Here is a 14,296-nt window from a genome sequence, read left to right as displayed (position 1 = left end):
ATTTCTGTGCATTCATTTTGTATCCTGCTACTTTACCAAATTCATTGATTAGCTCTAGTAGTTTTCTGGTAGCATCTTTAGGATTCTCTATGTATAGTATCATGTCCTCTGCAAACAGTGACAGCTTTACTTCTTCTTTTCCGATTTGGATTCCTTTTATTTCCTTTTCTTCTCTGATTGCTGTGACTAAGACTTCCAAAACTATGTTGAATAAGAGTGGTGAGAGTGGGCAGCCTTGTCTTGTTCCTGATCTTAGTGGAAATGGTTTCAGTTTTTCACCATTGAGGACGATGTTGACTGCGGGTTTGTCCTATATGGCCTTTATTATGTTGAGAAAAGTTCCCTCTATGCCTACTTTCTGCAGGGTTTTTATCATAAATGGGTGTTGAATTTTGTCGAAAGCTTTCTCTGCATCTATTGAGATGATCATATGGTTTTTCTTCTTCAATTTGTTAATATGGTGTATCACATTGATTGATTTGCGTATATTGAAGAATCCTTGCATTCCTGGAATAAACCCCACTTGATCATGGTGTATGATCCTTTTAATGTGCTGTTGGATTCTGTTTGCTAGTATTTTGTTGAGGATTTTTGCATCTATGTTCATCAGTGATATTGGCCTGTAGTTTTCTTTCTTTGTGACATCCTTGTCTGGTTTTGGTATCAAGGTGATGGTGGCCTCATAGAATGAGTTTGGGAGTGTTCCTCCCTCTGCTATATTTTGGAAGAGTTTGAGAAGGATAGGTGTTAGCTCTTCTCTAAATGCTTGATAGAATTCGCCTGTGAAGCCATCTGGTCCTGGGCTTTTGTTTGTTGGAAGATTTTTTATCACAGTTTCAATTTCAGTGCTTGTGATTGGTCTGTTCATATTTTCTATTTCTTCCTGATTCAGTCTTGGCAGGTTGTGCATTTCTAAGTATTTGTCCATTTCTTCCAGGTTGTCCATTTTATTAGCATAGAGTTGCTTGTAGTAATCTCTCATGATCTTTTGTATTTCTGCAGTGTCAGTTGTTACTTCTCCTTTTTCATTTCTAATTCTATTGATTTGAGTCTTCTCCCTTTTTTTCTTGATGAGTCTGGCTAATGGTTTATCAATTTTGTTTATCTTCTCAAAGAACCAGCTTTTAGTTTTATTTATCTTTGCTATCGTTTCCTTCATTTCTTTTTCATTTATTTCTGATCTGATTTTTATGATTTCTTTCCTTCTGCTAACTTTGGGATGTTTTTGTTCTTCTTTCTCTAATTGCTTTAGGTGCAGGGTCAGGTTGTTTACTCGAGATGTTTCCTGTTTCTTAAGGTGGGATTGTAATGCTATAAACTTCCCCCTTAGAACTGCTTTTGCTGCGTCCCATAGGTTTTGGGTCGTCGTGTCTCCATTGTCATTTGTTTCTAGGTATTTTCTGATTTCCTCTTTGATTTCTTCAGTGATCACTTCGTTATTGAGTAGTGTATTGTTTAGCCTCCATGTGTTTGTATTTTTTACAGATCTTTTCCTGTAATTGAGGTCTAGTCTCATAGCATTGTGGTCGGAAAAGATACTTGATACAATTTCAATTTTCTTAAATTTACCAAGGCTTGATTTGTGACCCAAGATATGATCTATCCTGGAGAATGTTCCATGAGCACTTGAGAAAAATGTGTATTCTGTTGTTTTTGGATGGAATGTCCTATAAATATCAATTAAGTCCATCTTGTTTAATGTATCATTTAAAGCTTGTGTTTCCTTATTTATTTTCATTTTGGATGATCTGTCCATTGGTGAAAGTGGGGTGTTAAAGTCCCCTACTATGAGTGTGTTACTGTCGATTTCCCCTTTTATGGCTGTTAGTATTTGCCTTATGTATTGAGGTGCTCCTATGTTGGGTGCATAAATATTTACAATTGTTATATCTTCTTCTTGGATCGATCCCTTGATCATTATGTAGTGTCCTTCTTTGTCTCTTCTAATAGTCTTTATTTTAAAGTCTATTTTGTCTGATATAAGAATTGCTACTCCAGCTTTCTTTTGATTTCCATTTGCATGGAATCTCTTTTTCCATCCCCTTACTTTCAATCTGTATGTGTCTCTAGGTCTGAAGTGGGTCTCTTGTAGACAGCATATATATGGGTCTTGTTTTTGTATCCATTCAGCCAATCTGTGTCTTTTGGTGGGAGCATTTAGTCCATTTACATTTAAGGTAATTATTAATATGTATGTTCCTATTCCCATTTCCTTAATTGTTTTGGGTTCATTATTGTAGGTCTTTTCCTTCTGTTGTGTTTCTTGCCTAGAGAAGTTCCTTTAGCATTTGTTGTAAAGCTGGTTTGGTGGTGCTGAACTCTCTCAGCTTTTGCTTGTCTGTAAATGTTTTAATTTCTCCATCAAATCTGAATGAGATCCTTGCTGGGTAGAGTAGTCTTGGTTGCAGGTTTTTCTCCTTCATCACTTTAATTATGTCCTGCCACTCCCTTCTGGCTTGTAGAGTTTCTGCTGAGAGATCAGCTGTTAACCTGATGGGGATTCCCTTGTGTGTTATTTGTTGTTTTTCCCTTGCTGCTTTTAATATGATTTCTTTGTGTTTAATTTTTGACAGTTTGATTAATATGTGTCTTGGCGTATTTCTCCTTGGATTTATTCTGTATGGGACACTCTGTGCCTCCTGGACTTGATTAACTATTTCCTTTCCCATATTAGGGAAGTTTTCAACTACAATCTCTTCAAGTATTTTCTCAGTCCCTTCCTTTTTCTCTTCTTCTTCTGGAACCCCTATAATTTGAATGTTGGTGCGTTTAATGTTGTCCCAGAGGTCTCTGAGACTGTCCTCTGTTCTTTTCATTCTTTTTTCTTTATTTTGCTCTGCAGTAGTTATTTCCACTATTTTATCTTCCACCTCACTTATCCGTTCTTCTGCCTCAGTTATTCTGCTATTGATCCCATCTAGAGTATTTTTCATTTCATCTATTGTGTTTTTAATCGATGCTTGATTCATCTTTAGTTCTTCTAGGTCCTTGTTAACTGTTTCTTGCATTTTGTCTATTCTATTTCCAAGATTTTGGATCTTGGAAATAGAATCTTGGATCATCTTTACTATCATTATTCTGAATTCTTTTTCAGGTAGACTGCCTATTTCCTCTTCATTTGTTAGGTCTGGTGGGTTTTTATCTTGCTCCTTCTCCTGCTGTGTGTTTTTCTGTCTTCTCATTTTGCTTATCTTATTGTGTTTGGGGTCTCCTTTTTGCAGGCTGCAGGTTCGTAGTTCCCGTTGTTTTTGGTGTCTGTCCCCAGTGGCTAAGGTTGGTTCAGTGGGTTGTGTAGGCTTCCTGGTGGAGGGGACTAGTGCCTATGTTCTGGTGGATGAGGCTGGATCTTGTCTTTCTGGTGGACAGGTCCACGTCTGGTGGTGTATTTTTGGGTGTCTGTGGACTTTTTATGATTTTAGGCAACCTCTCTGCTAATGGGTGGTGTTGTGTTCCTGTCTTGCTAGTTATTTGGCATAGGGTGTCCAGCACTGTAGCTTGCTGGTCGTTGAGTGAAGCTGGGTCTTAGTGTTGAGATGGAGATCTCTGGAAGATTTTCGCCATTTGATATTATGTGGAGCTGGGAGGTCTCTTGTGGACCAGTGTCCTGAAGTTGGCTCTCCCACCTCAGAGGCACAGCACTGACTCCTGGCTCCTCAATTTGGGATGATTTGTTGTCTATTTATGTATTCCACAGATGCAGGGTACATCAAGTTGATTGTGGAGCTTTAATCCACTGCTTCTGAGGCTGCTGGGAGAGATTTCCCTTTCTCGTCTTTGTTCTCACAGCTCCCGGGTCTCAGCTTTGGATTTGGCCCCACCTCTCCGTGTAGGTCGCCGGAGGGCATCTGTTCTTCGCTCAGATAGGACAGGGTTAAAGGAGCAGCCGCTTCGGGGACTCTGGCTCACTCAGGCCGGGGGGCAGCGAGGGGCATGGAGTGCGGGTGGAGCCTGCAGCAGCAGAGACCAGCGTGACGTTGCACCAGCCCGAGGCGCGCCGTGCGTTCTCCCAGGGAAGCCGTCCCTGGATCCCGGGACCCCAGCAGTGACGGGCTGCGCAGGCTCCCCGGAAGGGGGGCGTGGACAGTGACCTGCGCTCGCACACAGGCCTCGCGGTGGCGGCAGCAGCCCCAGCGTCCCACGCCTGTCTCTGGGGTCCGCGCTTTCAGCCGCGGCTCGCGCCCATCTCTGGAGCTCCTCCAAGCAGCGCTCTTAATCCCCTCTCCTCGCGCACCAGGAAACACAGAGGGAAGAAAAAGTCTCTTGCCTCTTCGGCAGGTCCAAACTTTTTCCCGGACTCCCTCCTGGCTAGCTGTGGCGCATTAGCCCCTTCAGGCTGTGTTCACGCCGCCAACCCCAGTCCTCTCCCTGTGCTCCAACTGAAGCCCGAGCCTCAGCTCCCAGTGCCACCCGCCCCGGCGGGCGAGCAGACAAGCCTCTCGGGCTGGTGAGTGCCGGTTGGCACCGATCCTCTGTGCGGGAATCTCTCCGCTTTCCCCTACCCAGGTACGTGGGGGAGTTTCTTGCCTTTTGGGAGGTCTGAGGTCTTCTGCCATTGTACAGTAGGTGTTCTGTAGGAGTTGTTCCACGTGTAGCTGTATTTCTGGTGTATCTGTGGGGAGGAAGGTGATCTCCGCGTCTTACTCTTCCGCCATCTTTCCCGGAAGTCTCTACAAGGTTTGAAGAAAATGTCTTTTTTTTTTTTTTTTTTTTTTTTGTGGTATGTGGGCCTCACGCTGTTGTGGACTCTCCCGTTGCGGGGCACAGGCTCTGGACACGCAGGCTCAACGGCCATGGCTCATGGGCCCAGCCGCTCCGTGGCATGTGGGATCTTCCCGGACCGGGGCATGAAGCCGTGTCCTCTGCATCGGCAGGCGGCCTCTCAACCACTGCTCCACCAGGGAAGCCCAGAAAATGTCTTCTTAAGGAAAGCTTTAGACACTCCTGAATCTTTTATATCAAAAGTGCAACTTTAGCGAATTTTCATATTCACTGTAATTTTATGTATACAATTATGTGATGTGATTCAAAAGCAAACACTAAAATGACAAAAGAGTTTAATGTCATGCAGACTACTAGAAGAATTCTTATTTTCAAGAAAATATATTTTAGAAGCCTGAGAAAAAGACTGCTCTGAAAGTTATTGCAAATTCGGTCTTAGTAGTAAGCGCTGTATTGCTTAGAGGCTTATCCTCTCAGGAGAAACTTATATTTTTACCGTATTTGTCTCTAAATAAAGATCTTTCCTCTTCAACATCCCATTGAATCTTCAGAACAACCCTATCAAGTGGGTCCTATTACCTCCATTTTACAGACAAGAAAAATCGGGTTTGGAGGAATTATATGCCACGCACAAGGGTAAGCAAGGTGGAGCCAAAGCCAGACCTGCTAACTCAGAGCTGCAGGAGATGTAGATGGAGGAATGTTCGTGTGGGAGTGTTGGATCTGTTGCAGGAAGGGAGACCCCTTCCAGGGCCCGAGAGTGGGGTCTTGTCTAACACTCGGAAATGGATAGTCCGAGGAGACACACGTGCTGACAACGCAGGAGACTTTATTGGGAAGGGGCGCCCGGGCGGAGAGCGTCAGGGTGAGGGAGCCCAGGAAGACTGCTCTGCCACGTGGCTCGCAGTCTCGGGGTTTGTGGTGCTGGGGTTAGTTTCGGGGTGGTCTCTGGCCAATCATGTTGCTTGGCCCGTTTCGGGTCTGACTCAGGGTCCTTCCTGGTGGTGCGCGCATTGCTCAGCCGAGATGGATTCCAGCGAGAAGGATTCTGGGAGGCTGATAGGACACATGGACTGGCGTCTCCTCTCTCCTTTTGACCTTTCCCGAATTCTTCCTGTGGGTGGGTGGGTAAGGGGTGTTAGTTCCACGTTTCTTACCAGGCCCTCCTGTTGTAAGATAACTCATAACTCTGGCCAGGGCGGGTTTTTGGTCTGTGGTTCCCCTAACAGATGCACCCTCAACTCAGTGGAGAGCCCCCAGGAGCTTGAAGCTGGAGCTCTACAGGGCAGGATGGAAGGCACACCCCTTAGCATGGCCTCCAACACCATCTCTGTCTCAGCCTAGCTTATTATCCGGCCTCACCTTCCACTGTACATCCCACAGCCCACACGTGTTCAAACCTCTGAGCCTGGGCTGCTTCCTCTGGCTGCTGGGCCTGCCCTCCATCCCCTCCTCCAGTTGCTCGAATCCTAATGTCTTCTCTCCAGGAAGCCTCCCCTGAGGCTCTCACCTGTCCCCCCTCCCCCACCATTAATTATTCCTTCCACTGGATCTCCATGCCCTTTGCTTGTGCCTCTAATGAAACTTGAATTTTGTTTGACCTACAGGTTTCCAGGGTATGATTTTACACTGTGGACAGATACTTGAGTTCAGGAACCAAAGCTTCTGTGTCTGTACTTTGTCTTGCTGAACCCACTATTTTAGACGCAGGAGGTGCTCAAGAAAATATACACTGAGAAGAATTAAGGGGATTTTGTTTGTTTGCTTTTCATATTACTTAAAAATGCTTTAGTTTCCAAGTGCTTTTCATGTCCTATCCAACTCTATTAGTCAGGGTTCTCCAGAGAAACAGAACTAATAGGATATATAAGAGGACACATATAATGGAATTGCCTCACCCAATTATGGAGAATGAGATATGACACAATATGCCTGCTGCAAGCTGGAGAACCAGGAAAGCCCGTGGTGTAATTCAGTCTGAGTCTGAAGGCCTGAGAACCAGGGGAGCCAGTGGTGTAACTCCCAGTCCGAGGCCACTAAGAACCAGGGGAGGGGGGATGAGGTGGCGGGGTTGCTAGTGTGAGTCCCCGAGTCCAAGAGGAGCTCCGATGTCTGAGGGCAGAAGATTGATGTCCCAGCTCAAGAAGAGAGAGAATGAATTTGCTCTTCCTCTGCCTTTTGTTCTATTCAGTTTCTCAAGGGATTGGATGACGCCCACCCACACGGGTGAGGACAGATCTTTACTCAGTCTCTGATTCAAATGCTAATATCTTCTGAAAACACCCGCACAAACACACCCATAAATAATGGTTTAGTAGCGATCTGGGCATCCCTTAGCTCAGTAGAGTTTACTCATAAAATTAACCACCACAAGTCCACCCTTAGTCAACGTGGCACTCGTATGCATCTTCTTAAAGCATACTTAATCTCCAGATAAAGGCAATAATAAGGTCATAATTCCACCTAACATGATACAGCTATTCTGCGTGCAGCCCAAAACACACTAGTTCATTCTCCAGAAGAGCAGGGAAGTCCTTGAGTGATGTTCACTATTTTCCTGATATCCTGTAACTTAAATTCTATGATGTAAAATTAAATACTAAATGCTGATATAAAGTCAATATATGTTATGTTACATGATATGGAAATAAGAGAGGAAAGAAAACAAAGATATTTGCTTAATATATGTAAATACACACATAATATATTCATAACAAATAAGGAGGAAATATGACAGAATCCTTGTTTCTTTAACTGGTCAGATGGTAGCAGTTGGTACTTATAAACAGCTTCTACTACTCATTCTGTATTCAGAGTCCATCGTTTATGTCACAGAAGCACGATGGCAGGGGGTCAAAGTCGACAGGCAATCTACATTCTTCGCAGCACTGGAGGCTGGAATAAGACTCAGAGATGGAGGTTGTAGCCTTGGCGACCTCGTCTCGATTACTCTTGGTTATGGTCATAGCAACAAGGTCCTTTGCAGCACTTCAGAAAAATATACACAAAGCATGGAATTAGAATTTTTCTTCTCAGTCCATCTGTTACAATTGTCGGGGAGATCTGGACAGTTTGGGGCTGGAGCCAATCAGACACATGACACCAGCCCAAGACTACAGTGCTCCGCCCCCGTCCCAAGGTCCTGTCTAATCCCTTTCTCTCCTAACATTGCCAGAAATGTATAATCAAGTTACAGCAAATAAGGGAGAGTGAATTGCAAGTGTGGGTCACGAGATGATCACGGCAAGTCCTCCAAGTGCAGAGCATGACAGGTGCCAAAGTCAGCCGTCCCCTGGGTGCTGGGATTCACCTTCCAGCACACAGGCCTAACTTCCCTAGAATGGGAACACCACTGCTTCTGACAACCAATCTCTTCCATGTTTGAAGGTTTCTTTCCCCCCAATTTAATGCTCTTTTGTCTGATCTACACTCCCCTGTCAGCTTCCCCAGGTGCTTCCCCAGAGTCCTGTAGGCCCCCCTCACCGTCCCCAAGGCCACAAGTGAGAGGACACACTGAGAGCTCCCCAACTCAGGCAAGAGGAGGTCAGCTCAGCCCATCCTCTGGGTGAACAGAGGCAGAGACTCATTCACACAGTCTCCCTGACAGTCCCCAGTCTGCAGAGCCTGAACAGAGCGGGGCCAGCCAGTGTGCAATCAACCAGCTGAGGGTAAACTCAATGAGGTTAAGTGACAAGGCAGCACAGAGCCACCTGGCTGAGAACATCCTACTTATGAGCTCACAGCCCCAAACCAGAAGGGGAAGAAGCCAAGATTCTACACGCACTGCCTTTGTCATGTCAAACCCTCCTGCTGTTCCTGACCTCACCGAGGGTGCGGCGGCCACAGGGCAAGGGATGACCCTGCTCAGCACAGAGCCCCAGGATCCCATTTGGGGGGTGTTAGCCACTCTTACCCACATCACTCACTTTAATGTGTCAGCTACTTTGAAGTAAAGACAGGTGACACCACCTATCAGCACCAATGCAGTCATCAGTAAGCCGCCACCAATGGTCATCATGATCTTGAGGTCAAACATCTTACTTTAGGGAACCGGATATTTTATCAAACCTGTAATTTGAGAAACAGGGATCGAATCATCCCTGTTAGGAGGAATTAAGGTCCAGGGTTGAAGAGCTCACTTTAGAAGCACAGCCTCTGTCCAGCTCCAACTTGTATGCCTATCAGGCCATAGGCTCTGTGACATCAGCTCTCTGGACACCAGCTCTTTCATGGAGTTCTGAATTCGGTTCCATGTGTAGGTATATTTTAGCCCCCATGAAATAGATACACTATTTTGAATCACTTAATTCTAAGTCTTTAACTTTCCAGGTCTTATTTCCCTCACGATAATTTTAAGGATTTAAAATTATAATTTAACAAATAAAGGAAAAAGATAGAAATGGGGAGATTAAAAATAGTCTTACACTTAAGAGTTCAATTATAGATGACTTTATGTTAGCTACACAATGAAATAATACAGAGCCATTTACTAGGATTCAAGCATATATGCTCATGGACATTGCAAGATTTTCATACTTTATAGTTAAAAGGGTTACAAAAATGAAAGTTGAATAGAATACCTGTTCTAAGTCAAGTGTATATGATTTAAGGTACTCATACCCAGCCAATCTAGTAACGTTAAATGAGGAGACTCCAGATAAGCTTAGATTTGTTTCTCCCTGCTCCTCTCTGCAAAGAATAACTGTAATACCTGAGGTAAAAAACAAAAGAAAACACAACAAAGGTCAAACGAAGGAGAACTGTGAAAGTTGGAAAGAGGAAAGCAAACTGGTTAGGGACCCTAGGCCTGGATGAGCAGTATAGCATCAGGACAGAAGAAGGTAGCCCAGGCCCGATGTTCTCCAACTCTGAATCCAGCAACAGAGGGTGGCTCTGGAGGGTTCATTCTCCCTGGATTTAATGCGAGTCCTGCTGACAAGCCCAGGCTAGCCCAGTGGCAAGGCGGACAGTGTGGGAGCCTCCTGGCAGTCAGTGGCTAGTGGAAGTTGGCCAGAGATTCCCTCTCACACCTAGATGCACCAAATGGCTCTAGCCTGGGGAATCTCCGGCTCCTTCAGGCAGCACTGCTGGAGGCTTGGGAGCCCCAGTGGCACCAAAAAACCTAAGCAGATCAAAGTAGCACTGAAAAGCCTCTGAACATTAAATTGTCATTGGAACCTCATCCCACGAAAATAGGCCAGGATCTGCATTCTAAACCTAAGCCAGGTGACTACCTGATAAAATTAAAGATTTAAATAGGACCTAGAGTTTCCTAACATAATAGCCAAAATATTCAGGATTCAATGGAAAAATCACCTGGCAGACCCAGAACCAGAGAAGGAACACCAGAATGAGAAGAGACCATGAATTGATGCTAACAGCAAGATGAATCAAATGTTGGAATTATCCAGAAAGAATTGAAGACAGCATCCTACAAAGCCTTTGGTAATCAATACCAAATCTTCTTGAAATAATGACAATATAGAAATTTCAGCAAAGAAAGGGAAGTTACAACAAAAAAACCAAATAGATATTATACAACTAAAAATACATTAACAGAAATTAAAAAACAAAACAAAACAAAAACACCTTACTGGAAGGGTTCAGTAGCAGATGGAAATGACAGGACCAAATCAGCGAACCTGAGGACAGAACAAGAGAATTTAGTAATCTGAACAAAAATTAACAAAGCCTCAGGGACCTTTGGGACCATAACAAAAGATCCAACATTTATGGTATCAGAGTCTTAGGAAAGAAGAGAGAGAACGGGGATGAGGTTTTGAAGAAATAATAGCTAAAAACTTCCCAAATTTGGCAAAAGACAGAATCAAGAAGCTGAGAAAATCCTGAACAGGATAAAGCCAAGAAAATCCACAGCAAGACACATTCTGAATTAAACTTCTGAAAACTAAAGACAAAGAAACAAACTTGAAAGCAGCTAGAAAAAACACATTACCTACAGAGGAACACCAATTCACATGACAACGCATTTCTTTCTTGTTTGTAACCATGGAGGCCAGAAGAAAGTAGTACATCACATTTTTCCAAGTGCTTAATGAAAACGACTTAAATTCTGTATCTGGCAAAACTGTCATTCAGGAATGGAGGAAAAAGGACATTCTCGGATGAAGAAAAACTAAAAGAATTTGTCCTGAAAAGATCTACCCCTTAAAGGACGGTTAAAGGAAAAGAAAGTAAAAATAGCTGACATAACCTTCTGAACAGGTGACATTCCAGCAGAGGCCTAGAAAAACGGGGGAGCAAAGTGAGGAGGTGTATTCCAGGCAAAGAAAATAGTAACAGAATCCCAAGGCTGCAATGGGTTTGGTGTGTTCAAGGGACAAGAAAAGGGCCATTGTGGCTAGTGGGATGCATCCAGGGGAGAGTGGTGGTAGGAGACGGAGTTGGAAAAATTAGCCAAGGACAAAATCTTATGGGGGTTTAAAGCTCTTAGTAAAAAGTCTAGATTTTTTTTCTCCCTGTTACAGAACACCTTTGGAGGGTGTCAGTGGGGTTTTAGCAAGGAGCCCATGCAATCTGGCTGCAGAGCCTGTGCTTTTAAACGTAGACCAGCGGTTCTCAAACTGAGCATGCATCCACATCAGCTGGAGGGCTTGATGAACCATGGATGGCTGGGCCCAGCCCCAGAGCTTCTGAATCAGTATTGTGAGGTAGGGCCTGAAAATCTGCATTTCAACTAGGTTCCCAGGGTATGCTGCTGCTGCTGCTTCCGGAACCAGACTCAGGAACCAGACTCAAGAACGACTGCTCAATATAATTGGCTTTGAATGTGACTTCTCTATGGCACCTAAGATGGAAGAGAGGAGGGACTTTCAAATGTACTGGAAGAGTGATGATATTAAGAACCACGTATGTCACTCTTGCTATTTATTTATTAAATATTTATTTATTTATTTATTTATGGGCTGTGTCAGGTCTTAGTTGCGGCACATGGGATCTTTCGTTGCAGTGGGCAAGCTCCTCTCTAGTTGTGGCCAATGGGCTCCAGAGTGCACGGGCTCAGCAGCTGCAGCACCCTTGGCTTAGTTGCCCCGTGGCATGTGGGATCTTAGTTCCCCAACCAGGGATCAAATGGGCGTCCCCTGCATTGCAAGATGGATTCTTAACCACTGGGCCACCAGGGGAGTCCCACTCTTGCTACTTAAGAAGACAGAGAACAGAAGAGTAGAAGGAGGGAGGGAAAAATTTAACATTTACTGGATATCTCCTACATACTAGGCCTGTGCTAGGCAAGTCATATAAACTTCATACAAGAGAATGAAGTAGGCTGTGATATCTCCAATCTTACAGAAGAGAAAACTGAGGCCAAGAAAGGTAAAGCCACTCATCCAAAGTTACACAGCAGGAATAACTAAGATGGAAAGAGAATTCAGGCTTTTCTATCCTTGTGTTTTTTTCTCTAAGTCATCTTGGAAATATGGTCTCTGAAGGCATTTGGAGAGAAAATGTCAAAATGGTAGAAAACTGAAATCCTGGGCTGCTGTCCAATGCAGGGCATGGGACTGTCCTTAAGAAGGAGAAAGTAGTGGGACTTCCCTGGTGGTCCAGTGGTTAAGATTTCACACTTCCAATGCAGGGTGGCATGGGTTCAATCCCTGTTCAGGGAACTAAGATTCCACAAGCTGCACATGTTGTGCATGGCGCAGCCAAAAATAAATAAATAAATAAAAAAGGAGGAGGAAGTAGTGATGTGAGGAAAGGAAGGGACAACTAGGAAGATGCTGTACTTGCTTTACCTTGAGAGAGGTGGCCACGGAAGAGGAGTCACTTCTCCTTTCAACAGCCTTGGATTTCAAATGTCAAAGGGGATCAGTTCCAAGTAAGAAGGTTCTATACCAAAACCCACATGGGCACGGGGAACAGAGAATGGAAGCAAGGGGAAGGAAAGAAGTCCTGGATTCCAGGCCCATCTTCCTCACTTACTTGATAGAATGGTTGGCAAAGCAGTTCAGCTCCCTGAGCCTGTTGCTTCTTCTTGAAAATGAAAAGATAATGAATAATGCGTGGTTTGACAATGGCGGTGGTGGCTATTAATGTCTGAGAGGTTTCAGTGAGAACAGAGGTGTCACCACTTTGTAAACTGTGGTGCCAGTGTGAGCAGTTGATCCCTTTGATGGCGGCTCTTCTCCAAGCACAGATGTGTTCTGTTCACAGGCTTGATCCAGATGGAAAGTGTGAAAGTGAAAACATTAAGTTTTTGACGGAACCTTCACCAAGGGGTCTCTGCTGGGCCCCACCAGAGATTCTGATTCATTGGTTTTGGGGTAAAGCTCATGAGTTTGCCTTTCTAACCAGCTCCCAGGTAACGCAGATGGGAGGGGCTGATCAGATGGCTCTGTGTCGAGGTGTGCTATGATAGAGACCAAGGCAGACTCCCCAAGCTCAGCCTGTTATCTAAATAATAATAACCCTGAGATCTTTTGAAATGCCTACTCAGGGACCACTTCTCCCTCTGGTGTGATTTGTTAGATTGTGATTTGTTAAACCTTCATGTTTAACAAGTTCCCCAGGTGATTCTGACAGAGACTGGAGAGCAAATGAAGAGCACCACTGACTTCCCTTTGTCAGGCAATCAGACGTTACATGGTTGTACATTCATAGCACCCAAGGCAGAATGCCAAGAATTTCTGCACGTGAGGTCACAAGCAAAGCTCCACTCCTTCTTTCTGAGGCCCAGAGGGAATCATGTCACCCTCCTGCTTGAGCCACTGATTATTTGGTGCTAACAAATCCCGAGTGGAGCAGTGATGGTTTTCCCAGGCCAGACCCAGGCTACCTTTTCAAGCCTTTCCTCTACCTGACATGCGTCATATGCTTGAGCCAATCTAAACTGTTTTACTTACCCCTAAAAAGAAACTTCTGTGTTGTTTTTTCATGTTTCACGTGTCCAGTCGCTTGCTGAGGAACGGAGAGACCAAGGGCAGCTCATGAAGGCTGCACCTCAGCTAAGCTTTGAACAGTAGTGTGATTTAGGGCAGGAAGAGGTGGAGATCAGTGCAGGAGGACTCTCATCTGCCAGAAGCAACAGCTTGAGGAGACTTGGGAAGAAAGGACGGGCTGCAACGCAGGTCATGTGGTGGTGGCCAATGAGCCTGGAAAGCTAGGCTAGGGCTAAGTGAGGAGGAGCCTCCAGCGGTCGTCTCTGTTTACGAGCCACTTGGCAGCGGCACACAAACGCACTCCTTGCCCTGAACCTAAAAGGATCAAAGTCCAGTGACGATAGAGGGATGAAAACCTTAATATGCTACCATAGGAAAGACAGAGATGAATGAATACTCAAAGGGGAGGCAATGTGGAAATTGAAATATGTAACCTGTATCTTTTTTTATTTTTATAAATTTATTTATTTATTTTTGGCTGCGTTGCATCTTCGTTGCTGCGCACGGGCTTTCTCTAGTTACAGAGAGCGAGGGGCTACTCTTCATTGCAGTGCGTGGGCTTCTCATTGCGGTGGCTTCTCTTGTTGTGGAGCACGGGCTGTAGGCGTGCAGACTCAGTAGTTGTGGCTCACAGGCCCTAGAGCGCAGGATCAGTAGTTACAGCGCACGGGCTTAGT

At 44.6% G+C, this 14,296-nt stretch overlaps 1 protein-coding gene across 1 annotated transcript; it reads right to left on the bottom strand.

The window, feature by feature from the left end:
* Positions 1–7,529: 7,529 nt before the first annotated feature.
* FAM24A (family with sequence similarity 24 member A) lies at positions 7,530–8,755 on the bottom strand (the record flags this gene model as incomplete). The annotated part of the gene is made up of 2 exons (XM_081245896.1): positions 7,530–7,707; positions 8,646–8,755. The coding sequence occupies 2 exons, from the start codon at positions 8,753–8,755 to the stop codon at positions 7,530–7,532; spliced, it is 288 nt and encodes a 95-aa protein (XP_081102022.1).
* Positions 8,756–14,296: the final 5,541 nt, after the last annotated feature.

This window comes from Mesoplodon bidens (assembly GCF_964165515.1).
Source record: "Mesoplodon bidens genome assembly, chromosome: 1".
In the NCBI taxonomy this organism is placed as follows: Eukaryota; Metazoa; Chordata; class Mammalia; order Artiodactyla; family Ziphiidae; genus Mesoplodon; species Mesoplodon bidens.
Note: the sequence above shows the minus strand (reverse complement) of the source record. Positions and strands in the feature narration are given on the sequence as shown.